Raw genomic sequence first — 27,254 nt, forward strand, 5'->3', positions numbered from 1 at the left:
TCTTCAAATTAGCAATACATTTATAGATTTAAAGAATTGTCTTCCCTAAAATTGGCATTTTAAAGCCCACATAAATTTCAATTAACGTATTTACATTTTAGATTCACAACCTTTCATGGGAATCGCGTAACAGAAAAAAATAGTGTTGCCAATTTGGCTTCGAAAATCCCCATCTACTATGTATATAACGAGCATACCTCTAGCGTGACTCCATTTTGATTGACATCCTGAGCTCCGCTGTCTGTCTCGTCTGCTGAAATGCAAGAGACATGTGACTTTTCCTTGCAGTACTTGGAAGTCCGAACCACCTCCTCTAAGTCATCAAGCCTAACAGTGATTGAGAGATAATAAGAGAGATTAATGATCATAATACAGTCAACCTGTCTATAGTGACCGCCCACGGGAAACACAAAAAGTGGTCTTTGTAGAAAGGTTCCTTTAGTACATGTTTCAATGAGAAACCATTTTCAAGGGAAACAAAACTGTGGTCTTTGTAAACAGGTGGTCACTAAAGCACGTTTGACTGTAAATGTAAATGAAAAAATGAATGTATTAAAATTTTGTGAATGAAACCACTAGCACAGTTTATACTCCAAAACCATAACAGAGATTGAGATTGAGGGATTAACAAAAGAAAGAAAAACTCAAGAGCTTTGAGTGATTTAGTTCAGGAAAGTCTGAAAGAGGTCTTGACAACTTCAAAAATTGCTCCGGTAAAACACAGGCAAACTGAATTTCATTTTGACATAACTTTACAATATATAAGCTTATATTCCGGTGCCATGCTGCCCGAACCATGGCGATACTTGGGCAGCAAGGTGCCCGAATATTGTCATATCATTATAGGGACATTCACAGACTTTGCTGTCTGAAACTATCCTGTTTCTAAATTTTGCATGTGAGCGATGCGAGTAAGGAAAAAGGCACTTTCCTAACCATGAAACATCATTTCCTAAAATACCCAAAGTTATATACATTCAAGCATCATGCGGTTTCTGATACTTTGTTTCCATGAAATTGATGTTATTCTAACGTATCTCATTATATTTTCTCATATAGTTTTTCCTTTTCCTTCATCTCTCCCCCAGCTCTTAATGTACCTACGCACTGCTAACATGAATTAAATATATGATACTTAACAATTTACACACTCATGTACGGTAATATTTGTCAGAGTGGGTTGTCCAGACAGTCCATAACTTACCCCTCTGTTTCTAAGGGATCCTCGGGATCGGGCGAGGCTGTATCAGGGGCGTCGACCCCGTGGGTCTCCTCTGGTGTGAGGGGCTGGTGGTTGGCCCTGCTGGGTGCCACCAGTCCCCCATTGATGGGTACAAGGCTGATACCCACAGACTCTGCATTCTCCTACATGGCATAATGATGAGAGGGGGAAATTTGAAAGATTCCAGAAACATGCAGCTTTCAATACACATTGACATAGACATACACACTGTACAGATTTCTTTGTAATGTATGTTATTTTGTTTTTATATGTAAATGTATGCGATACTGTATGCTATTTTATCTAAATGTTTTTTTTTATGAGGAGTGAAATAAATTTGACTATCTATCTATCTACAATTTATAAGTTGCACATGCATCATAAAACATTATGCAACTTTTATTTATTGAATTCTCTAAGAAAATGAAGTACAAGAGTAGAAAAATAAAAATACCCCTCCCAAATCATCAAAGAGACAAAGAACCCTTTATGGCTCACATTTATAAGATAACTAAATGTATATGAGAGTAAAATGACAATATGAAGTATAAATGTGCGAAAGTACAGTATACAGTATATATTGTTTTAAGTGATATTTGATGAATCATATGCAGTGTATCGTCCGTTCAGAGCCAGAAGGGCGTTATCTGTGTGTTAAAGTATATGAGTTTTAATTTTCAATTCAATTCAATTTTGTAGGAAAATAAGAATATCCCTCCCAGTTAACTCTCTTCTGACTCCCAACAGACTGCATATTGCAGACACAGGAAGAGAAGATTTTGAAGCTACATATGTACATGTACATTTGTATGCATATATACAGGACTATCAATTTACAATTGGATATTTCATTGATTGTATGTAAAGAAAATAGATAATGTATATGTACTTACAATGAAAGATGAAGGCACTAGTAGTCTTGCATTCAAACCTGTTGTGTTGACTATTTGAGTGGATGCTTCTGGTATATTCCTCATTATCTGTTAGAAAGATTTCACATCAATTTCATAATCATCATTACCACCTAAAATAAGTCCATCCCTGCTACACCTGCACATCCTCCTCCTCCTTATCATCATCCTCTACATCACCATCATCATCCTCCACATCATCAGCTTCATCATCAGTACCATCATCTTCCTCCTCCTCATCTCCATGATCATCAACATCATCATTATTCTTTTCATCATCATCCCCATCTTCATCATCATCATCATCGATATCATCACCGTCCTCTATATCACATCAACACAATCATCTTCATCACCATTATCAGCATAAGCATCATCATCATCACCCATATCATAGTCAACATCATCATCACTAAGATCGCCAGCATTTTGTCATCATATCATCATCATCATCATCCTTTTCATTATCCTCATCACATTCATTGACATACTTATCACTGTTAGAGTGCTTAAATCTTCTCAATCACCATCCCCAACCACTCAATTACTCCATCAAAAGTAGAAAACAAATCATGCATCAAACCAATAAGCCACTACAGAGATACTATCTGATCATGGACAGATAAATTTTAATTTTACAAAACCCATAGTAATAACTGCTGGATATGTGTTCATGAAAGTTGTGTAATCATCATTCATTTATGCACCGCGGTACATTCTTTTTTCAACCGGGCAAACAATAGGTAATTCATGAAGCACCTCCATCACTTTGGCATTGTTATTCTAAAATACACAAAGTGTGACGTCTCCATGTGTAAAAGATCTGTTGTTCTTATTGTTGGTTTTAATGGCGTTTTCCATCGTTGTTGGATGATTTTCGCCAGGCAATGTGAGAGGGCATAGTTTCTGGTCCTCTCTCGTATATTTGCTCTGTTGGATCGACGATAGCCTGTGGTATTGTGTTTATGAAATTTATAATGTCAGTAAATTTTCAGTAGTTATTTACTGTTGTTATTTTAAAGAATAAATTAGGAAGGAAAGGATGAAGTGGTTGAATATTAGTTGCCTTCAGTTTGTTATGTTAAGACGTTAAATTTTGATATTTAATGTGGATATTTAGGGGTCATTAGTACAATTGTATCTCCAAGGTGGGTTATTATTGTCAAGACTCTCATCATCTTGACACCCCCTATCAGTCATCCCACCAGCCTTTTATTAACCCTTACCTGTAGCTGTGGTTCTGGAACTGTACTGAAAGCCTCAGCAAGGTCCTTCACGATCCCCAGCGAGACAGGGGTCACCGTCACTTGGAGTTTGTCCTGTGAGTTCACGATGATGTAGTTGGCCATCGTCTCCACGTCGGTGACCTCTGTATCGCTATCCATTTCATCTGGAAGAAGAAATTACTTGATGTTATTTGATATGGAATACAAGAGAGAAAAAAACAGCAATAACAACAAAACAATGAAAAAAATAAAATTCTTGTTGTATTTTGCTTGGGTGAGAAAAGGATGCTTGTATTCAGGGTACACATGGCTTCATATTCTATCTGAGGGACTTGGTAATTGAGGATGCATTCCTTGCCCAAAGTTTAACCCCTCCTCTCCATCTCTCTCTCTCTCTCTCTGTTCAACTCTCTGTGAAATATTAAATATTTCACAAAACTCTTGGTTCTGAGCTAGCTAGTGAGCTATATATACCCAGTGAGTTTGAGTTCCTGGATGACGATGATGTTCCACTGTTCCAATACCTCTCTAACTTCCAGCCCCTCCATCCCCTCTTTCCCCCTCTCTCTTTCTTTCTCTTTCTCTTTCTCTCTCTCTTTCCCTTCCTCCTCTCCCCCTCTTTCTGTTTCTGTCTCTGTGTCTGTCCCACTCTGCATAACCTCAATTATTTGACAAACCTCTTGGTTCCGAGCCAGCTAGTGAGTTTGAGTTCCTTGCCGATGATGATATGCCACTATCTGACTGCCCTGTATTCACTCCTGCTGATAGAGCCAACTCCATTCTCCTACCGCCATCCGTTTCACTTCTACCTCCTACATGATAATCAATATTAAAACACATAAATTGAAATCTTTGTTTTATAATATAGTAATTAAACTATAAACATACATGTACATGTACTTGCTATCTCATTTTAAAGAAAGATACCTACACTTCCTTCAGTCAATGATCATATCAGCATGCACCTAGCAGAAGGACATCAGCACATGTTTACGCCTCAAAGCAAAAAGTTCTGATAATTTGCTCATGATTTTTTGACTGATTTGAACACTATTATTCCAACTTGTAAACATGACAGAGATTTCTCTCTTTATCAAGTAATAAAGCAAAGGAATGGAATCAAAATACCTAATTCCAGTAGTAACATGTCAAATAAGCACATATTTTGAAGACTCAATACAATAGTGTACGCCCACATTTTTATCAGAATGTCGCAACGCACGTAAGCCCTTCTGCCAGCCGCAAGATGATACTTTCCCCCTCATCACCATCTTCCCCGTACAAGGTTATCTTGGGTGGTTGCATCTTCTTCTGCTGGGCAGTCTCTCTACTCATACAATGTACAACAATGCAATTGCATTCTTTTAAAGATATTTAGATTTCACAATACAATCATGATTATTTCCCTCAAAGAATAATTCTTTTCCATGGGTGATTAAACAAACTCAATGTAATGAACACTCCCTTTATTGATTTTCAATGCGAGACATGAGATAGGTGTTAAACTATTTTCCTCTCAAGGCAGTGTTAACATGCATTAGTATACAAACCTCCAGCAGCCTCCTCCTCTTCCTCCGAATCACTCGTGAATATGTCCCTGAAGATATTCTCCACCTTGTTGAAGAATCCTCCCTCGTCTTCATCATCATCTTCGTTCTCAGACTTGCTCTCCGTCGGTGGGTTCCTGTCTTCGTCCTGAGGGCTAGCAATGTCTGAAATTCATTTCCAAATTTAAAAATTCATTTAAAATTCATAGAATGTTAATATTTCTTGTTAGACACATCCTCCATCTACAGCTTCTCCATGGATTTCTTACACAAGTTGAATTCTAAATTTAACAGCTTGGACTAAACACTATACTACATGTATGTCAGAAAACGTTTACCATAACGCTATTCATACTCTGTATCTTGAACAAAATAAATTTCAAGCCCTAAGCATACATCAACTAGGTCATGTTTTGTATAAATGTACATGTCATATTACCAATTTTACCGGTGAGTGTTTTAATATGTTAGATGCTGCTTATAAGTATCGGCTTGCATGGTGATGTAGATATACAGTAGGCTTACGGTTATACCGTGAGAGAGAGGGGGAGGATTGGGGAGTCCTGAAAAGGACTGTCAGTAATCTTTCTAGAGCATATAGTTCTAAAGAAAACTATAGCGCCGGTAGGAGAGGAGGGGTAGTAGTATCATCGTCAAGATATAAATATATTACATAGAACAATACATCAATTACATTTTAATTTACTGCATCTTCTTTGTTTTTCTTTCTTGGGCTGTTAATGAATCATTGCCTAAATGAATCACTTAAAAGAAGGTAAAAATGAATGAAACTCACCGCTGCTGAGGAAGCTACTGCTGTAATGTCCATCCCACTCCAGCTCTGTCTCACTGGTCGTGTCACTATCAGAGTCTGTCTCAGTCACCGGGTAGGAACCAGGGGTATGGACCAGCTGGATACCTCCATCGACACTGTCCCTCGGACCATCAGGGCTCCGATCACACATGCTGTAACACTTGATCGGGTGACTCTCTGCCCGGGTCAACTAACAAATAAATTCATAATGATAATACATCATTATCATTATATCATCATTGTCATTATATTATTATCATAATCATCATCAGTATCATCATTACCATCACCATCACCATCACCATCACCATCACCATCGCCATCATCATCATCACCACCACCATCATCATCAGCACCATCATATTACCTTTGCAGTGACTTCCCATGGTCTGTAATCTCCCTCTTTTGCCATGACAGGTTCAATGATGGGCTCCCACACTGAAAGCTTCTCATTGAAGGATGTCATACCCAGATGCATCTCAGCCTCGGCTCGCAACTGAAATAAGAAAGAAAAAAAAATGAATTGAATTGAACTGGTTTATTGATTTAAAAACATAGCAGCTGAAGGCTGAAACAAGTTGAAATTACTGATATAAAAGATTCTTTTAAAAATAAATCTAAATGCAATACAATGCGCGCAATGTGCACCATCAGAACTCCCTGGAGAGAATTCCTACCATATGGTCACCATGAGGGCATATGGCTATTACTAACACAAAGGGTTTCGTCATCCTACCAGAGGTCAGCCTCAGCAGGGCCACATGGTCTAGGGATTCCTCTAGCTCCATGGAGGCCTAAAACCTGGGCAGCTGAACAGTCAGTCACATGGTTCATTCACCAACAAACACAGGCAATGAGTAATTAAGCTTTCCCTCTCGCTCTCTCTTTTAGTGCGATTCTCACAGTCAGTACTTACATTGAAGGACCAGTCAATGACAGAAGCATGGAAACCACAGGTCAGCCTCAGCAGGGCCACATGGTCCAGGGATTCCTCTAGCTCCATGAAGGCCTCAAACCTGGGCAGCTGGACAGTCAGCTTCTGCCTGGGTGTGGTGGTGGGTTCAGTAGGTGGGGCAAAGTCTACCATGTTCTTCATACTCCCTGCAAGGTTGTCGAGATAAACGAATGGTGAATGTAAAAGAAAAACAACTTGTACATGTTGTTATGCTGTTCAATGATATTTGAATTTTGTGAAAGACACACATTTCCAGAGACAAAGGGCTGATATTGAACCGGATTATTACCTTTCCTTTTATGGAAGCTGTGAGAGAAGATTGGTTTAGGACCCCATAGATCCTCATGCTCATAATCTTCAAGGAGCTGTCGGCTACTGGCAGGTTTCTGTATAATGAGAAATAATTCTTTAGTTATGACACTATTCACCATTTAAAAAAAAAAGCAAATTCTAGTTTCCTAAATGCACAGGGGTACTGTGGTACATTTTGTATGATTAATGTAGAAGTCTACAAATTGAAAACAGACTTTGCAAAGTTCTGGCGTAGGCTACAGATACTGTATATACATGCAGTAGCACCTCCTTGCAAAACAGTATCCAATTCGAGGTTTCTTTCAGCTAGTATTTACATGTATGGCTATACAGTGCAAACAATGCTCATGCACATATTACAAATGGTTGAGCACCAAGTTAGACTATTTTCAGCCAGTCGCACACTTGCCTCAATACAAATGCCCTTGTTTTATATAAACAGAGCAACTGAGCAAGTTCCAAGTAAATTTGAACGGATAATATTATCACCCCAGTAATTGGATTCAATTTCACAATATTGCACGTATTTACAATAGTGCACACATACATGTAAACGTAGAAAAAGCAATGATTTTTTTTCTAACCTGTGTGACGGATGTAAGGGCCTCGGATACCCCCCTGACGACATAAACGACTCTTGGTGATACATGAAGACATACATCAGTCAGGTCAGCGGTCATCAGGTCACCCTGGTCAGGGGTAGTGACCCGGGTAAAAGTCACTGCACAAGGTTCAAGCACCTGTTTACAAAAAATACACAAGTATTAATGGTATTTTACAGATGTGTAGTCTAACAAAAAATCTTAAATTTTTCATGATACATTGTGTATATCCACATCACATTATGAACCAGTCAAATAAAATGACATTTTTCATAGTATGACAAAGACATGGTTCTACTTAATGAAATATTTTCATGGAGATATGTCATTACATGTAATAATGATGAAAAATAAATAAGGTTATGATCATTATCATAAATAAACCACTGATTCATGTATTAACACATTCAATAGCAGTTTGAGAATTAAATAATTTTAGGGGGAATTCAGTACACCAAGCACATGCATAAGATAATGACAATAATGAAACGTTGCTTATAAAACACTTTCCACCGGAGTCTCTAAGATAATGTATTTACCTGATAAGCTGTCCTCATTGCTTGGGAGTAGACGCAGGAAAAGACCTGTACTTTATCCAAGTTGGCAACTACCTGCTGTCCAGATTCACTGCTCTTATAGGCAAATTTGCCCACACTCTACAGGATGAAAGATTAAATAAGAAAGGTAAAAAACAGATAAATTTCATGCAATGAAGGATTTTATAGCATCATAATAAACACTTAAGGTAATATAAAGAATATTCAGGGTTCATAACATGTCATAAAAACTAGATTGCTAGATATTTCCCTGATACAGTATATCCTTGACTTTCCCCCAAAATAGGCTGTGGCAACTGTTCTTCTGAGTAAGATTCGGACCAACAAATCCTTCACATTAAAAAATACACAGATCATATACAGGCACTACCCTATTTTATCTATTTTTAATCAGAAAGGCAATGAACTTTAGAATAAGATTTATGAACATGAATGTCCAACACCTAGGGCTAGGGTTAGGGTTAGATTTAGATTTAGGGTTAGGATTGGAGTTAGTGTTACCTAAGAAACTTAGGTTTAAGAATTTGCTTCATTGGTGAAGCGTTAGGTAACCTAGGCACGTTTGGTCAACTTTAGTGGTGGGGTATTCTGAAGTTGCTCCAATAACTTCAAGGCAGAAAAAATATGATATAAAAACATGAGCAACATGCCTACCCTAAGGACAAGACATTGGCTATTCTGACTGGTTGGGTCATCAAACAGCACTACCTCTGGCCTCCGCAGCTGACACTTGATCTGAAGTGACCTAGAGGTCGGTTTTGCCGGGGTCGCAGCCCTGAGGTTCAAGCCCTCTGACTGACTCACGCTCTGACCGACTGGACCGCCTTGCACCGACAGTGTCCTGCAATTTGAAAGACAGCAAGGGGAAAAATATTGATCATGAACCAACGTTAAAGGCTCGTTCATATATGTGGTAAAGCTTGGCGTTTTGTTGTTGTTGTTATACATGTACATTTCTGTACTATACTGTATATCACACAGATACATGAGTATACTGTACATAGGACCTTTGTTACGAGCAGCTATAAAATGTGTTTCATCTCCTCTTGCGACTCATCAACACATAAAAATAATGGCGCAAAATCTTTGTTTCTTTTCTAATAGAAAAGATATGATTAAGATTAACATCATCTAAGCAGCAGCAAACTAATTTCAAAGGCCATTTTTTAGACTCTCCTTACAGGAACTTATGGAATGAATGACTGTCCACTGTTATGGATGGATATCCAAAGTAGCCACAATGTGTACATAAATAAAAGTAATCTCCCTAGTTATAGGTTACATCTTATTTGACTTTGACCTTGATATTTCACTCTGACGCGCTGCATACTGATAATCATGCCTTGTAATTCATGCCTCAAAGTGGTGTCACGACCAAAAGAAGGGGGAGGAGGGGTGGTATAATACGTACCTAGATGTCTGTCTGGATGTCTGTCCACCGCTGGGACTGAGCGGTGATTCCAGTTTGCTCTGGGTCAACGCACTACTCAGGAAGTTATAGATAGCCAGAAGATAGTGCACAAAGATGTTCACTCTCACACCTTCAATGATGAAGTCAACTGCAAGGGACAGAACAAGAGATAAATAGGTGTAATATGTGTGTCTAGATTTGGACATGTAGACGTACAAATTGCATAAAGAATAAAGAACAATAAATGTTTCATAAACTACTGATTTATTCTCTGTTTGAACATGTATAATTGGACATCTTTTCACTTAAAAATGTAAGTAGACAACCCATTCTATGATTATTATCAAATTCATCAGAATCGGATCTTTCGCCTAATGTACAATTACAAACACTGGTTGAAAAATGTTCTTTTTACTCAGTCGATTCAAATGTACAGTATACAACCCCATTCTCTCGAAGCTGTCATAATGTCATCTACAATGTATGACAAACTCAGTCTGACGAAGAAAGCCGGTGACATTCAAAATTACAAACAATTTCAAATTAGTTGTGTAAAAAGAAGGTTTTGACCAGTAAACTACCAATCAGATGACCCTGTTTTCAGAATTAGGATCACTACGTAGACTGCTCTGATACTGTACAATTCCTTTTTACTCACAGCAGAGATGCCAACCTTCTTCAACAAAAAAAAAGTATTCTTAAGAGCAAAAAACAGTATTTTTGGACAAAAAACAGTATTTTTGAAAAAATCTCTCAACTTAACATACAGTGTGTATCGCCCAATCGAGCAGCTTAAAAAAACCAGGCAGTACCACGTATACGTACCCCGATCGGAGCGCGACGTGCATACAATTAGACGTAGGTTGTTCGCAATGTGCGCAGTTTGGGGCCCGTATCACCGTCCTGCGTGCATCGTTTTAAGATGTAGGTGCATAATACACTTACGACACAAAGCCCATGATCAGAAATTAAGAAAAACATCGCTAAAAAAAAAGAAAAAAAAAAAAAAAGAAAAAAAAAAAAAAAAAAAAAAAAAAAAAAAAAAAAAAACGTAACAAAACATACAAAAAACGTACTGCGTACTGCCGTATTCATAGCGAAAAAATGGAACAAATACGGCAAAAACGGAACAGTTGGCATCTCTGTCACAGGTCTGTAGAGCTGGTTTTCATCCTGTGTGTAGGTGAACTCTATCATCAGGGTTACCAAGGTTTGAAGGTATCTTTATTTTTCAACATGATATAACATAATCAAATGAATATGCAATATTTACAAATTCAATAACATAATACAATTATTTAAATAGATCATTTAAGATTGATACTGTACAGTTCCCTATTACTCACAGGTTTGTAGCTGATTTTCATCCTGAGTGTAGGTGAACTCTATCATGGGGGTCACCTTGGGTGAGGGAGGGCTCCCTGGAGCAGCTGATGTGCGCAGCCGAACCTTCCTACTGCTCTTCAGGAGTAATCTTACAAAGAGAGAAATGAGAAGAAAAAAAGTAACAAAGATATTAATGAAAAGCATAATTTTTTTTTTGCATTGTAGCACCATTTTGTATTCTGTATTAACATTTATTTCCTTCTTAATGGTACAATTTGAAATACAATGTATATAAATTATATCTGTCACAATGATTTCAACATATACTGTAGAGTATACAGTAAATAATTCAGATAACAGAAAGAAGCAAGAACCTGAAAAGCATAGCTTGAGTTGGGAACGCCCATAATATAATAAGTTAACACAGTTACTGAGAGATTATTATGAAAAAACAGCAAATGGAAGAAAAACTGGGAACCATTCCATAGATCCTATGAGATGAAATAGTTTGCTAGCAGTCTTTAATGTAATATTTTGTTTGTGCAGTTACATGTACATGTATGTGAAAAGTGACTGGCATTCTTTATCATTCAATTTACATATATGTAAAATCAATCCACAATTCCACAATGTTATAAAATGTGAAGTTGATAGCTTTATCCATCAATATTAGCTGAGAAAGAAAAATTGGTGAACATATGTTTTCATTTTAACTACTTTATAAGTATGTTTTGACAAAAATGCAGTCACTAGTAATTCTACAAACCTCAACATTGAGAGATTTGTGAGTGCTCATGGAGAAAGGGATTATAAGTTCATTGTGAGTGACCTTTAATAACTGCTTTATAATGTATTAAAGATGCATGGGAGTGGGCTCTCATGGGGAATTTGACACTGCTCGGGTGTTTAACCAATAACAAGTGTTGTCAATCACCAGGATTAGCCTTCAGTTTTATGACCAACGGGCCTTGTGTAATGCTTTGACATTTTCCTCACCCTAAGACTCTCTGAGAGACTAGGGTGTATTGCCGTGTACAAGACTTGTACACCTATTAATGGTCTGGTGTCAGCGAATTATGGCCTTCTGCATATGGAAACCTAGGGCCCTCTCCCTTTACATGAGCAACATGGAAACATTGTCTTACTGTCTGATAGCAAGTGGGCTGTTGGGTCGAATGTCTTCCAGGGTGATTGTGAGTACGCTGGCTGTGACGTTCATGGCTCCTGTGCTGTACGCAGACGCTGATCCATTGACCTGATGGAGTCTGAAGCGAGACAGGCCGTTCCTCGGGTCACGGGAAGATACGCCCTTTCCACTCCTTTGCTGAAATGTTATCAGGAAAAGAGAGAGAAGTGGATACCTTGCTTATGAAACAATGATATACAGTACTGTTGAAATGGGGATTTCTATCATACAAGAGCCAGGGATGTTAAATGGTGTTTTCTTATGCTGATAGCTGGCAGGGAAAAAATTATTCAAACAATTTCGGGGCTACTTTTCAACCTTGATTGCATGAAAATAACACTCTTTATTTGTTTTGCACTGAACTCTCGCAAATTTTTTGGGGCTCTTTTATGACTTTCTGGGGCTCTTTTTGGCATTTCGGGCTACTTCGTCCAAGCCCCCATGCTTTTTTTTCCAATGGTAACTGGTACAAAGACAGAGACAAGAGAGAAGGAAAATATTAAGAGAAAGGTAGAGTGGGCAGAAGCTAGAAAAGAGATACACACAGAGAAGAGAAAGAAAGATGATAGAGATGACACAAAGAAAAGATCGAAAGAGGAAGGGTTCAAGAGAGACAGAGAAAGGGGTAAAGGGAGAGGGAGAGGAAGAGGGAGAGAAGAGATGAGTAAAATTGTGAAAATATGGGGGAGAGAAAGGAGAGGAGAGGTGAGGAGAATGGAGGAGACATGAGACAGAGATTGAGAAAGAAAACAACATGGGAAGTAAAAATTAAGAAGAGATAATTTATTATTTAAATGACAGGGGGGGGGGGGAATAGAAAAATAAAGAGAGTAGTTCTCCTACCAATCTTTGTTCATTGGTATAGAACTCGAGCTCAGCTCCATCCATCACAAACTGAATGAACATGGTCTTCCTTGGCTTGGTATCCTTGGGAGGAGTGGGTGTAGGGACCGGTGGAGTGACACTGGTACCTGGAAGATTTTCATGAACTTCTGCCTCTGTGGTAACCATGGTTTCTTGAAGAAAAAATATATCGGTAATGATGATGATGGTAAGGTACATTCTAGGCATCAAAAAAAAATATTAGAAAAGAAAATACAGATATTTAACACTTTGTACTTCAACGTTTTGATGATTTTGTGCATATAGTTATTTGAAGCTGTGAAGTTGAATTTTAGTGAAAATTAAATGGAAAATTTCAAACAAAAACCAAATATAATTGAAAATTTACTCTCCGGTTTTCAGTACTGTATGCTTGGGATATTACAAAAAGAGAGACCGTGAGAAAGAGAGAGAAAGAGAGAGAAAGAGAGAGAGAGATGAACATGATGAAGTTGGTTGGGACAATGGTACGTAATTCTTTTGACATATATCTGCTAGATATGATTCCTTTGCTCAAAGCACGGACACACACCAACAAAAATAACCATATCTTAGGCTTACTTATGCAGCATTATTTTCTAAGAAATATTATTTATTTCTCTAGATATAATGACCACGTCAAAATGTTAAATAATTTAACATTTAATAATCACATGGACATATAAATATTGAGGCTTGAGATATTTATTTTGACAACTTCATTGGTTAAGGAAAGTTGTTGCTGTTTCAATGGCGAGTACAAGAATAATAATAAATAATAAAACGGTGCTTATAAAGCGCTTACCACCAAAGTCGCTATAACAAACTAAATACAATGATAAACAATTATATATTAAACAAAACAAAAAGAAAATGGAAATAAACCTACAAAGAGAAAAGAACTTGACTCACCTTCAATCACTGCTTCTGCAACAACCCTAGGGGGCGCCATCAAATTATCGCTCAGCGTCGCCAAGATTGTCACAATGTCTTGTTCTCCAATATTGATCTGAAATAGATGGGTACATGTACATGTATTTTGTATTTAAAGCATGTCACGAAGAACAAGAACCTCCATGTGCATGTGCATAATACTAAACACACAGTATACATTTATGTAAAGTCACTATAACAATCATTATTATTATATTCTATGATGCATATATTGTACTTATGTGCTTTTTTGCATCAAAATATCTTGATATCTTTTGATAGATTATCAAAACCATATAAGCACCATATTTTTAAATTATCAATGGCAACTTGGCAAGTATAAAAAAGAAGTATAAGGATGCACAATGCTTTCCTGATCAAACGCTAAAGAAATGCATACATAAGCATTGTTTCCTCATCCCAAAAATTTACATACACTCATAATCATGTCAATATACATGTAAAGAATAGTTATACTGTTGCTCATAAAGTTGGAGTAAATTTTCCCTTCCTCATTCCATGAAATGATTGTGACACTATGATTTATTCTCTATGGATAAAGTTTGTATCTTCTCGTAGCTTTATTGATCACACATTATACTGATCATTCTTTATCGTTGATCAGTAAAGTTCTAAGAAGATATAAATCTTATCTATCAAGAATAAATCATATTTTCACAATAATTTCATGAAAATAAATAAGAAAAAAAAGTTTCCAACTATATGGGCAACAGTGTATTAAGAGTTTCATGAGAACAAGAAATTAAAAATTTCAATGTAAACATTTTTTTCTTCCAGCATGCACATATATGAAGATAAGAAGCTGAATGGAAGTGGAAATATTGAAAATAATAGCAAGAGAAATTTCATGTGAATATGTAGATGGACACCAATGCATATACCTAGTTTTAAAATAAATGTGTTTAGGGAAATTTAATTCTTATTTCATTTGTGAATACATAAAAATACATAAACAAATAAATAAAGAAATGAAGAAGCAAACAAACAATTAACTACAAAATAACTAAATGAATGGATGAATAAATAAAAGACACATAAATAAGTCAATAAATGGATGGATACATAACTGAGTTTTAGCTTAAGTACATATTAAGTACATTAACATTATTCTTAGATACTGCATGCAAGAAGATATCATAAAAACAAATCCCCAAATGAATACAAAGATAAATGAATGAATGAATGAATATTTAACTACTGAGTAAAGCAAATAATAAATAAACTAGATGGAATTTTGACTGCGCGCAGTCGAAAATGATGCCTCCGCCATAGAGCAATTTAAACAAGTTTGGAGTTTAAATCTCCAGTGGTTCTTGAGATATCATGATAACAATCTCAATGTATGGAATTTCATAAGTTGACCTCTGTGACCCTTGACCTTTGACCTACGTGCTCCAAAATCTAATCAGATTGTCTTCCTATGGTGATACACACTATCATTAAGTTTGAAGTTTAAATCTCCAGTGGTTCTTGAGATATTATGATATGGTGATACATACTATCATTAAGTTTGAAGTGAAAATTCTCCAGTGGTTCTTGAGATATTATGATAACAATCTCAATGTATGGAATTTCATAAGTTGACCTCTGTGACCCTTGACCTTTGACATACGTGCTCCAAAATCTAATCAGATCATCTTCCTATGGTGATACATACTATCCTTAAGTTTGAAGTTTAAATCTCAAATGGTTCTTGAGATATCGCGCTAACAAACTCAATACAAGGAATTTCATAAGTTGACCTCTGTGACCTGTGACCTTTGACCTACGTACTCCAAAATCTAATCAGATCGTCTTCCTATGGTGATAAATACTATTCCCGAGTCTTAAGTTTAAATCTTAAATGGTTCTTGAGATATTGTGATAACGGTCAAACGGGACGGACGTACGGACGGACAACCCGAAAACATGATGCCTCCGGCACCACCTTCGGTGGCGGAGGCATAATAAATTAATTAATTAATAAAACAATCAATCTATGAATCAATATACATTTAAATAAAGGGTTCAAGCCCTGGCATGGCACCGATGTCATTTGGCAAGACATCAATGTACCAGTGACAATTTCTGTGCAGTTAATGTCTAGCAAGAGTCAATTCCATGCTTTTACCCTGGTCTCTGGAACACTATCTTGAACTTTGACCCAAACTCCCAACCCAACCTAACTCCTGATCGCAACCTAAGGCCCGACCCTACTTCATTGACAAAATAATAAAGCCCAGAGCAAGAATCTATTGGATCAGAGTTTTAACTAAACTACATGAGTAAAGTTTCATTATCATTATGTACTTCTTGCAAGAAGCTCTCATGAAAACAAATCAAAAGTCAAACCTGCACGATTTCCAGATTTGCAGTGACTCTGAGCGGGGTCACAGCGGCTACGTTGGGGTCAACAGGTCGGCTGAGGTCAACACGGAGTTCAACGGGTTCAATGATGAGACGATAAGAGCCCACAGTCTGATTGGAGTGGATCACAGCTCTGAATATCATACAGAGGGAGAGAGATAAAAATAGGGATAATAATAATAATATCTAAGATTTATATAGCGCTGGTATACATAAACAGTTTCTAAGCGCTTTACAAAACAAATGAATATTACATTTAATCTCAATATGTAGTAAACATCAACAAGAAACATGAAATAAACATTGATCATTTTGTGTTTGTATTCATTAATATAAATTACAGAAATAAAATGATCAGTGTCAAAAAAAACTTTTTGTGTTAACCTGAACAGAATGATCTTTTTCTTTTAAACTTCTGTTGTAAGAGTTACAATGGAGATTTGTTTGGTTAAAGAGTTTTTAATTGTTGTTTACAGTCTTTACATATTATGCTTGCAATTATTGGTATGTGAAGGAGAGACAAGGCAATCATCAAGACAGAAATAGACAAAGAGTGCCAGGAAATAGAAAAACACAGACAGAGGAGATTGATAGAAAGAGAGAGAAAAAGGAGAGAGATGAGATAATGTATCATAGTAATAATAATCTTAAAACCTATGAAGATTTATATACCGGTAGAAGCAAATTAAAAAAGAAAATCTGTTCACCCATTCCCATTTTGTAAAGCACATTGAGAATTACAGTTGACTATGCATAAGTCGAACCTGTTTGGACTACAAAAATAGTTTGACTTTCAAATCTGACTTAGGAAGTGTAAATAACACATGTTTGGCATAGTTCTGTCAAAAACATTGATTTGACTTAAAAGGAAAATTTGACTTGTGCAAGTTATGAAGAGTTAAATGTGATTTGTAAATTGTAATATACTCTACAAATTGATTTCTATCCTTATTCACCTTGATATCTGCACTGAAGTATAAATAACATGTTTTGCATAGGGGAATACTTGACTGATGCTACTGCCAGTTATGTAGAGTTAGTTGTAATTTGTAATTACAGTGAAATCTGTCTATAAAGACCACTCAAGGGAGACAAGAAAAGTGGTCTTTATAAGCGGGTGATCTTTGTAGACAGGTGGTCACTAAAGCAGGTTTGACAGTGCCATGCACTTTACAAATTGATTACTAAGATCCTTATTCACCTCGATATCTGCACTGATGTGAGTCTGGTGGTGATGTACATCATGAGGGGGGCCGTCACCTTGGCCCGCCCATCCGGCGACTCGATCCCGCCCTCGGTGTCGAAGGAACTGATGATTGACAGGTTGCCCAGGTTAGCAACCAAGGCGTGGGCGGAGCTTGGCTTCTCGGGGACCAGGATGATGGGGGATCGGATCTTGATGTCCAGTCCCACCTTCACACCAGTCTGCTGTATGTCATCCACCTGAGGAGTGAAAGGAGAGTGTGTATAGTGTTAGACTGTATCAAAGCACATAACCTTCAGTGGTTGGAATTCAGTTTTTGTCCCTTTATGATGCTGTACCAAGATGCAGGCATGCTTTATGATGGAAGAGAGATGGAGATATACGTATGATGATAGAATAGTTTGGATAATTTTCGTCACCAACCTGCTCAATCTTATCTCTCCTGTCATCTACCTGAATAGTAAAGGAATAATAACATATGTATACATATTAAAACATTATTCAGGATTCAAGTGTTTACATGTGTTGAGCAAACTCTATACATACATGTATCAGCTTTAGACACAGAAACTTTTCAACTCACATTGAAAGTTTACTCAAAGATAACAAATTCGAGGTAGGTCTGAATATTAAATATGTTCCCTTCACGCTCATTAATTTAATCATTTGAATACTTAGAAGAGTTGGGGGTTATTTCATAGTATACAATTGTGACTGGTCCTCTTACACAGTCTTCAAAGGCAAAGTTAATGGGAGAATACATACATGTATATGTACGGCAACAGATACTTCACCAAAAGTCTATTCCATATGAAGTGATCATGGAGAAATAAGTTATTCCTCCCCCCCCCCCCCAAAAAAAAAAAAAAAAAAAATCTTCATCTACAGAATAATAATCAAACACGAAGACGCATGATGGCTCAGTGGTAGAGCAGTGGTCTTATTACAAGGTGGTCCCGAGTTCAAAACCAAGAGAGGCCTTAAAGCCGTCTTTCCCCTGGTTGCTTACTTACAAGCACCTATATGATTTCTTTAATAGCAGTCAGGTAAAGCAATCCTCAAACACCATCATCACAAAAAAGAATGAAAAGAGATAACTTACTGTCTTGACTGCTATGCTGGATGCCTCTTTGGCTGTATCTATAGCACCTTGGTTGAGGAATGGCTCAAAGAAAGACTAGAGACAGAGGGATATCAGTAAAAAGAGAGAAAAACATTGTCCTTTTATTAGCCACTAAACATATTACATTGCTGTTCACATTAAATTTACTACCCCAAATGTGTGTCCACCCATTCATTTTGCAGCGCACACATTTCTGTCATACCCACACTCAAGAAAGAAAGACTACCTAGAGTCCTCTTCAGGACTCCCCAATCCTCCCCCCCCCCTCTCTCACATGGTGCAAACGCAAGCCTACTGTACAAAATAAATTATTTCACAAGTGTATTATTTCATGTTGACGTAGAAAGACAGCACCATTGGACGTAGAAAGACAGCACCATTGATTTTAATCATATGCCTTAGTTTTAATTTTCATATGACCATCATATACATTCATTGATACCCCAATAAATAAATCAGCAATGGAACAGAGAAGATGTCCATGCTCATTTCAATAATAGGGTACGACAAAATTGTAATGCATTTTATCCAGTTCAAGTGCATTGTGCTCTAGAAGCCAAGTGCTCGGTATAAGTACTGCACTTTCATTTACTGTATCAAATAATATAAATTATATTCAACACCCTCAACCAGTTACTTTGAAAGTCTCGCAGCCAGAGAGTAGTGGATTTCACCACACCTGCAAACTTCGCCACAGAGGGGCAAAACATTCTAAAAATTCAGCGCCAAACATACCAAAGGGTTGATTCTGGCCCTGCCCTCTACCCTTTGGGTTGATTTTGATTATCAATTAATAAGAACTGGGGGGGGGGGGGGGTTAACAAAGATCCTAAGTCAAACTTAACTCTAAGTTGGATTTAAACATTATGGAGAGCCATTTGTAGCCTTAAAATGAAATATATTCAAAAGCAAAAATTCTAGTATTTTAAACTTTTCATAAATTTCACATCAAAAACATAAAATATCCTTGATAATAAAAAATATGAAAGACTTGAATCAACATTTCATGCCTTCTAAAATAATTTTTACAAAATATTTTCATAGATGCTAACAGTTTTCCATAAATGTTAAGTCCAACTTAGAGATAAGTTCAACTTAGGATCTTTGTGAAACACCCCCCTGAAGTGACAGAAAGTGTTCCTCACCAGTAGTTCCTTGATGTAAGGTCCGAGCAGCACTACCTGGATGCTGCCCAGCCTGACCTTGAGGCTGTAGTCCAGCTGGACATGGGTGGGTCCCGTAGAGGCCCCAGGGTCTGGGGGGATGATGGTGGGTATGGGCTGACGGGTGGGCTGCTTGAACTGCACAAACTGTGTTCAAAATGAAAGAAAATACATGTAGATACATTTAGTTATCATCCTACATCATCTAAGCCTTTTAACCATTGACTTCTTACTTTCACCTTCCCCTTTTCTTAATAAATGAGCATTTCTATTTATGCAGGCACTGGGTAAATTACTTCATTACTTTAATTTGACTTTATACATTTTCCACCATGTCAAAGAAACATACTGTGTGTAAAATAGGTAATCATTTATAAAGCATAAAAGCACAACTTAAGGTCACAAACAAATTACTGTATTGTTTTAGATTGGAAAAGTAGCCCATAGCATATGTCAACAACCTAAAATTGTAACTTTTGATACATAAAACTTGTATTTACAACCATTTTTGCAATTACTTAAACATACAGGTATTTGCCATTGATGAATTAATCAAAAATAATAAATAAAGCAGAATGAATATCTTTAAAGTAACAGCCTGCATTCCTGATAAATAACATTGCAAATATTCAGAATCACTGCTCCTTGGCAAGTCCTCTTTACTTGGTTGTCTCTCTTAAAATCTGTAAAACTTTAATTACAATAACTATTACTAAAGGCTTACCCTAACATCAATAGCAGTCTGATCCTGTAGACATATGATCTTGGGATAAGCAGTGTTAACTACTGCATCCTCAAAGGAGAAGTCTTTCAATCTGTAAAAAGATAAGTGGACAACGTTAGCAACCAAGTAGATAATGTGACTGGCACAATAACTCACTATTGTACATAGCCTTGAATAAATACACTATTTTTGGTTGTTGTATTTATTAAGATTATTTCCTTCTCAACAGTACAATATGAAACACAAATATATAAATTATATGTACATGTATGTAACAATGGTTTCAACATAGAGTATACATTCAGTAAATAATTCAGATAACAGAAGGAGACGAAAACCTGAAAAGCATAGCTTGAGGTGGTAATGCCCATACATTACAAAAATTCAAACCTGATGCTGTGTTTAGGCTTTTGTCCTAATTTGGGTTTAACAAACAAAATTAGTCTGAGGTCTCAGTTTTCCTTGTATTAAAACTGATTTCAATTCTAGATCAACTTTAACTGAATTAGAAGTACATAGATAAAAGGGAACAATTTGAAAACTCAATACCTGAAAATGAATGTACAATTGACATTCCCAAAGATACGGTTTACAGTTTAATACATTGGGTGGCACTCACTCATAATGCACTTTATCCCACTCCTTCCATTCATCCGTTGCGGGAAAAAATGGGTAAATATATTTAGATGCTGCACAAGTTCTATCATTGTCATCATCAATATCCTCCATCCTCCTTCTCCTCCTCCTCATCAACATCATCATCATCATCATCATCATCATCATCATCATCATCATCATCATCATCATCATCATCATCATCATCATCATCATCATCATCATCATCATCACACCATCATCACCACCATCACCACCACCACCATCATGTACACACCTTGCTTTCACAGTCATCCTTGTATCCTTGTCTATGAGTGAGAACTGTAGTCCCCTGATGTAGACGTTGGCCAGAGACTCATGGACATCGGTCAGCGTGATGCAGAGGTACTCCATGGTCGCCTCACCATAGAACCTTATCACCCCTCTGACCGGAGCCTTGGGTGCCTGAGGTTTGGTAGGTGGGTCCGTCTCTGCATATTATACATTTTGGAGCGATAGTGTACACATGAATTCTCTCAAAGAATGCAGATATTCAATTACATGAGGTACATATACTAGTATTAAGCTAAATGTAGTAAGCCTTTGGACACAAGTTTTGGGAACCTTTGAAATTGCAAATTTAACAAAAATATGTTGAGAACCTGATCTTTCACGTCTACTCCTAAGGTACATGTAAATCCTTTAAACACACACACACATGAGGGATGCTTCAGATATGGACGGAAGATTAAGTGTCATAAAACAAATGAAAAAGTGAAGATTAGATGACATCCCAATATAATTAACAGAAGCTATAAAGAGGAGGGGTCCAAGAAGACTTCCTTGGGGGAGATCACAAGAGAAAGGGAAAAACTTCATTAATTAAGTTAGAGAATAAGTAGCTGTAAGTAGTGCCGTGGGGCTTTAACATTCATGATCTTCCATGAATGGTATGGGATGGAACTCACCTTGCTGTGTTTCTGTACTGGGAGGGGTGGGTTCAGGGTCTGGTGCAGGTGATGTGCCAGCAACCTTCTCGGTCAGTGAGATGGAACTCAGACTACATGGACATGAGATGAATGAATAACACAATAGCTGGGTTTAAATCGAAATGTGAATACATTCAAGATTACTAACTGAACTTGGGTATACTGCTGTATTGTGCAAATTGTAATGCAAAAGAAACACGCTCTGACTGATTCCAAGGGGAAGATTATTGAAACAATGAAAAATGGTTAAAAATGCGGTTTCTTTGTAAAAATGAAATACAATCCAATTAATAGTCAATTTCGTAAATGTATTCAATGAGCTAAAGAAAGATATGTTGGATTTACTTGATGTGCACAATTATGAAATGAAAAGTGAACTTTAATAATAATGGCTAGTATATATAACATGGGTGACTGTGATTGTGTCGATATAACAATATAACTACAGAACATTGTTATTTTGGAAGTGATTCCAAACTGTTTGAATGATTAATTCATAGATCAGATGAATTTATATTAACTTTCTTTGTATTCAATGCTCTGCATTTTGACCTGTTGATTTCACTTCCTCCCCCCCCCCCTCTCTCTCTCTCTCTTATCTGCTCTATCTATCTTTCTCTCTCTTTATCTGCTATATCTATCTTTCCCTATCTCTGTATATCTGCCTGTGTTTCTTGTCATCTATGTCTTAGCTCCACTCTCTTAATTACTGCAACTCATTGTATTTCTACAAAAATCCAATTTGCCATTGTAACACTCATATTTCCAATTTAAACTGATTCTTTACGAACCTTGTAATCATCTCTGTAATGGACTTCTTGAGGAAGAGCACGGCTGTTCTGTGAAAGAGGATATTGAGAGCACTGAAGTTGATGACGACGGCCTGCTCTGTGGATCCATAGTAACCACTGAAGTCTGGGCACTTAGCATCAACCTGTACAAGTATAGTATAGTAGGATGAAATATTTAATGTGGTTGGATGAGCAAGTGTGTGCTTGTAAAATGGGAACAGGCTGGAATGCTCCCCAGTGAGTGGAGAATGTGCATACATTGTGTGCGGTTGTAATAATGTATTGGGCGCTATATAAAAGTGGAATATTGTTATCATTATTTTTGAAGTACACAAAGAAGCATAAATATAACCTGTAGATGTATTGATGTTGAAATACAACTTACAGTAGTACAGTACACTTGAAGAATTGTTCAATACCACTGTGGTTAATTTGCTACTGAAATCACAGATTTTTACAAGAAACTGTGGGACAGTGCCTTGGGCAACATTATTTTGTGGTGTTCGAGGTATACTGCTGTTAAGTGTAACAGATTCTGAAGAAAACCTTCAACAGAAAAATTCATGAAACATAAATGTAAAAATGTTGTATGTACTGTATAAAGCAATAATAAGAAAAGTCTTGTATAGTTCAGTTTCTTTAATTTTTTTCTTTTATTTGATCATTGCCTACTTTCATTTCATACTTTCTTCCACCTCTTGAACAAATTATTTGACCAGGATCCAAAGAATTTCATGGACAATTATTTCATCTATGACTGTTTAGTATTGACATGTTATTTTGTTGTAGTAACATTGGAGATTACACACCTTTCTGTACAGAACAGAAAACAGCTCTGAAGTAGCCGCTGAGCTGAGCAAATGAAGATAAGTGCCATCTGGACCTAATAAAAGAAAGAAGAAGAAAAAACATCTTACATTTTTACTTTCAAGGCCAAATGCTGTTGAAGTAGGAAAGGTACATGTTACTAATTGATTTCATGTGACAAAAAAAGAAGAAATTTAGCAATACAGTACTTAGCAACCACAAAGTCATGACTTAATCGAGTATTTTTCACAAAGTGGCCTTTAGGACTGATGTTGTACAGCTTAACACGGGCATTCCAAACTTGATTTTTGATAATGTGTGAAACAAATTTTTGCATAAATGCCTCCAGTCAACTGTAAAAAAATATTCCCCTCTCTCTCTCTCTATCTTTCTTCACTTTTCCAGTGTACCTTGCAAATGATAAATGTTCTTTTTCAAAGATTTACAGCATACTGACACACTTTAATAAATTTAAGAGTTTATAAGCATATTTAGTAGACAAGGAACCCTTACAAATCATTATCATGCAGTGTAAATCTCAATTAAAATTCCATCTCAGTTTGTTTCAAAACATTCAACATCTTGCTCACCTATATGGAACTTATCAATGACTTGGATGCCCCTCAGTCCCATATGTAGGGCCTGGCCGTAGGTACTGAGGGCCACGTCCACACACACAGAGTCTATCCTCAGGCTGAGATACTCTGACTCTCCAGTCTCGGTGGGGGAGGGAGGAGCTGGACTGGTGCTCCTATCTCCGGATGTAGCTGGGAGGGGTAGTATGCTGGTGCTCGGCTTAGAAATGGACACCACCACCTAATCAAATGGAGAAACACAAGACATGGTGAATTTTTTCGTTTGTTTTTAGTAATAAAATTTGCAACTTATATGTGCATGCTGATAAGATTGAAAATATATTTGAAGGTGTTGGGTGCTGTTATTTTGCTTGATAAATTTTTCCTCACTGAAATATAAAACAGGTACTAAACTGAAGAAATACCAACTACATGTACCTACCAAGGCATCACCCTTTGGATATTTTCTTATATACAAGTTTACTGTATTATTATTAGTAGTATTATATCAAAGGCATACAAATATAACACCAATATGCTTGGGCTTGAACATGCAGCTGTCAGGGATACCTCTGACAAGCTGGAGCCCCAAACCTTGCTGTAAAATATTTAGCCTAAAAAAGTTTGGAATTGGAAGGTGACAAGACCAGAAATCTGCCCATATGGCCTGAAAACTGGCATCCTTAAACTTTATATATTTAAAGCCAGAGTCAAAACTGCTCCTCCTAACAAAGACATATTACCTCTCTGATGACAAATCTGAGAAGTGTGTGGGTTTGGTTCGTAGCGGAATCGTTGTCGTGAAACTTTGGAACCTGTGACGAGGCTGCCCAATGTTGGATATCCTCATCGGAATGATCTGATGCTGTGTAGTATACATCACCTGTATCAAAGTAAAGGTCATATATGAACAGCGATATTAACCTTCTGAACAATTACACAATCACTACTGTACATGTACATGTACCAACATCAGGGTAGAGGTTAACTTCTTGTAGCAGATTGTTCTCATTATCAAATTAACAACATAAGAATCAACAGGGGCAACACTATAAACAGGGATGGGGGCCAACACATTCTCTCTAACCTATTCAACATTATTCTCTCAAAGCTGTCCAAATGCCATTGATGACAACCTTCATCTGAAGAAAAATGCTGTAAGCATTCAAAAGTAAAAAAGAAATTTTCAACCTGTCAGATTGATAGTTGTGTATCACAGGAATGGAATTTATGTTGGACTACAAAAAGTGATAAACACACAGAAAATAGCTTTGAGTGAGCCACATAACATGTGGTACAACAAATACCCACATACAGTGTACATGTACATGTATTTACAACTGGGTTGGAATGAAGGCTGTGCATGACACAACCACAAAGCTATCTACATGTATGAGTGGGACTACAGCTTCTGATAATAACAAAAAGAGTACATAATTACCTTTGAGTGGGGCTACAGGTGGGGTGGGTGGTTGGACAGAGGGATTATCTATATCGTCTACGTTGGTTATCTTCCTGGTCTGCAGAGTTGTACCAGCGATCCTGGTCTTCCTACTCCATAGCATGAGCCTCTTGGTGCGACGCAAGGCAGCTGCGGAGATCTCAGACTTCACTGCTTTGGGATCCTACACAAAAGAACAGAGTCGCACATTATATTGATTTTTTGTTGTTATATGTATCTGTTACTCTTGTTGTTGCTATTATTGCATTAAAAACACATCAAACAATATATTTGGTTCAAGTTTTGTAACCATCAATGTAGAATGTTCTTTTAATAGTGCAAATCAATCAATCAAAATACTTTTCTCTCCATGACTTAAATACATCACAGTTACACTTTAACTACAGTTAACAACTATTAGAATTATTCATACCTTATCAAGTTTTGTAATTGTTTAAGTATTGATTTTCCTGATTCATGTTTTTTGAGAGTGTGACATATTAAAGCTTGCATCTGAAAATATTCAAGAAAGGCCCATTTCAAACAGTTTACCTTTCATTATTAATTTACAAAAAACATAAAATTTAGAAAGGGCATGGATAGTTTAGTTCTTGTATCAAAAAAGGTATCAAGATTGCAGGGGAATGATTTGGTAACAGGAAAATATTACAAGCTTCTTTAAAATCCAGAAGGCTACTGACACTATGAGCCTCTTCAGTACAGAAGGCAATCCATGGTCCTGAAAGATTGAACTGGATAGTCCTTGATAGCAATCACAAAGCTGATTTGTTTTTGTATAAATATATCATTTATGATCAGAGTCTGTATATTAATCAAGACTTACGATAGAGGGCATTGGAGTCCTGTATGGAATGTCATTGGAACTTGCTTGTACATCTGGAAGTGGAACATTCTTGGCAAACTGTAAGAGAAAAGAACGTAAAACCAGAGTAAACATGAAGTCCTCATGTACGAATGCTGTCTAATCTTTACTCATAATAGTACAACCACTGGGAGAAAAAGAGGTCTACAGGGGTAATCATTATATATGTTCATTTTAATAGGTAGACCCTTTTTCATGATTTTCTACGAACTGTGCATAGTTTATATCTAGATTAAGAGTCAGCTGGGCACTGAATTTAAGCACACATGCAATTACGCAGCCACATTCAGACCAGAACGCGAAGAGCAAGCATCATAAACTATCATATGATGTCAAACGTATTAAGCCTTTATACAGCATCAAGTGTTATTGAAACAAGTTGTAGATATTTTCATACACGTACAGAGCTACCAAGTGTCATGCATTAGGTGTGACGTCACGCATTTCGAGGGTCTGATAAAGCTCTCACGCACGACGCGGGCGCTACATTTAAAAAAAACGCTATACCTTATACGTGTTATACCCTCACCCGTGCGGTCGCGCGCCGAGTTATGAAAATGTCACGCATTGCTGATCTTTGAACTTGGCGTCTCTGCATGTATGTACAATTTATAAGTAAGGCCTATTTCCTAATATCAGTGGAATGGTATTACCTTGACAAGAGCTTGAATCTTGGAGTCTGATATCGCAAGTTTGAGTGATGGTAGTACTGCTTCTATTTTGTGCCTGG

The 27,254-nt window shown here is 37.0% G+C and overlaps 1 protein-coding gene across 1 annotated transcript in view; it reads right to left on the minus strand.

Annotated features, from left to right (window-relative positions):
- Positions 1 to 27,254, minus strand: part of LOC593255 (vacuolar protein sorting-associated protein 13A) — an 88,670-nt gene that overhangs the window by 18,865 nt on the left and 42,551 nt on the right. Inside the window, exons 19-51 of the mRNA XM_030994176.1 lie at positions 27,178 to 27,250; positions 26,486 to 26,563; positions 25,642 to 25,825; positions 24,944 to 25,083; positions 24,216 to 24,441; positions 23,628 to 23,701; positions 22,819 to 22,961; positions 22,007 to 22,098; positions 21,337 to 21,529; positions 20,445 to 20,535; positions 19,703 to 19,867; positions 18,537 to 18,611; positions 17,858 to 17,887; positions 17,432 to 17,673; positions 16,216 to 16,363; positions 13,843 to 13,939; positions 12,913 to 13,085; positions 12,029 to 12,207; positions 10,904 to 11,031; positions 9,558 to 9,705; positions 8,801 to 8,987; positions 8,129 to 8,245; positions 7,572 to 7,727; positions 6,965 to 7,061; positions 6,637 to 6,821; positions 6,088 to 6,216; positions 5,703 to 5,910; positions 4,910 to 5,071; positions 4,037 to 4,171; positions 3,360 to 3,523; positions 2,116 to 2,202; positions 1,205 to 1,365; positions 198 to 327 (exon numbers count right to left, since the gene is read on the minus strand). Coding sequence (XP_030850036.1) covers positions 198 to 327; positions 1,205 to 1,365; positions 2,116 to 2,202; positions 3,360 to 3,523; positions 4,037 to 4,171; positions 4,910 to 5,071; positions 5,703 to 5,910; positions 6,088 to 6,216; positions 6,637 to 6,821; positions 6,965 to 7,061; positions 7,572 to 7,727; positions 8,129 to 8,245; positions 8,801 to 8,987; positions 9,558 to 9,705; positions 10,904 to 11,031; positions 12,029 to 12,207; positions 12,913 to 13,085; positions 13,843 to 13,939; positions 16,216 to 16,363; positions 17,432 to 17,673; positions 17,858 to 17,887; positions 18,537 to 18,611; positions 19,703 to 19,867; positions 20,445 to 20,535; positions 21,337 to 21,529; positions 22,007 to 22,098; positions 22,819 to 22,961; positions 23,628 to 23,701; positions 24,216 to 24,441; positions 24,944 to 25,083; positions 25,642 to 25,825; positions 26,486 to 26,563; positions 27,178 to 27,250 — 4,597 coding nt within the window. The remainder of the gene's footprint in view (positions 1 to 197; positions 328 to 1,204; positions 1,366 to 2,115; positions 2,203 to 3,359; positions 3,524 to 4,036; positions 4,172 to 4,909; positions 5,072 to 5,702; positions 5,911 to 6,087; positions 6,217 to 6,636; positions 6,822 to 6,964; positions 7,062 to 7,571; positions 7,728 to 8,128; positions 8,246 to 8,800; positions 8,988 to 9,557; positions 9,706 to 10,903; positions 11,032 to 12,028; positions 12,208 to 12,912; positions 13,086 to 13,842; positions 13,940 to 16,215; positions 16,364 to 17,431; positions 17,674 to 17,857; positions 17,888 to 18,536; positions 18,612 to 19,702; positions 19,868 to 20,444; positions 20,536 to 21,336; positions 21,530 to 22,006; positions 22,099 to 22,818; positions 22,962 to 23,627; positions 23,702 to 24,215; positions 24,442 to 24,943; positions 25,084 to 25,641; positions 25,826 to 26,485; positions 26,564 to 27,177; positions 27,251 to 27,254) is intronic.

This window comes from Strongylocentrotus purpuratus, unplaced genomic scaffold (assembly GCF_000002235.5).
Source record: "Strongylocentrotus purpuratus isolate Spur 01 unplaced genomic scaffold, Spur_5.0 spur5_scaffold_21, whole genome shotgun sequence".
Taxonomy (NCBI): Eukaryota; Metazoa; Echinodermata; class Echinoidea; order Camarodonta; family Strongylocentrotidae; genus Strongylocentrotus; species Strongylocentrotus purpuratus.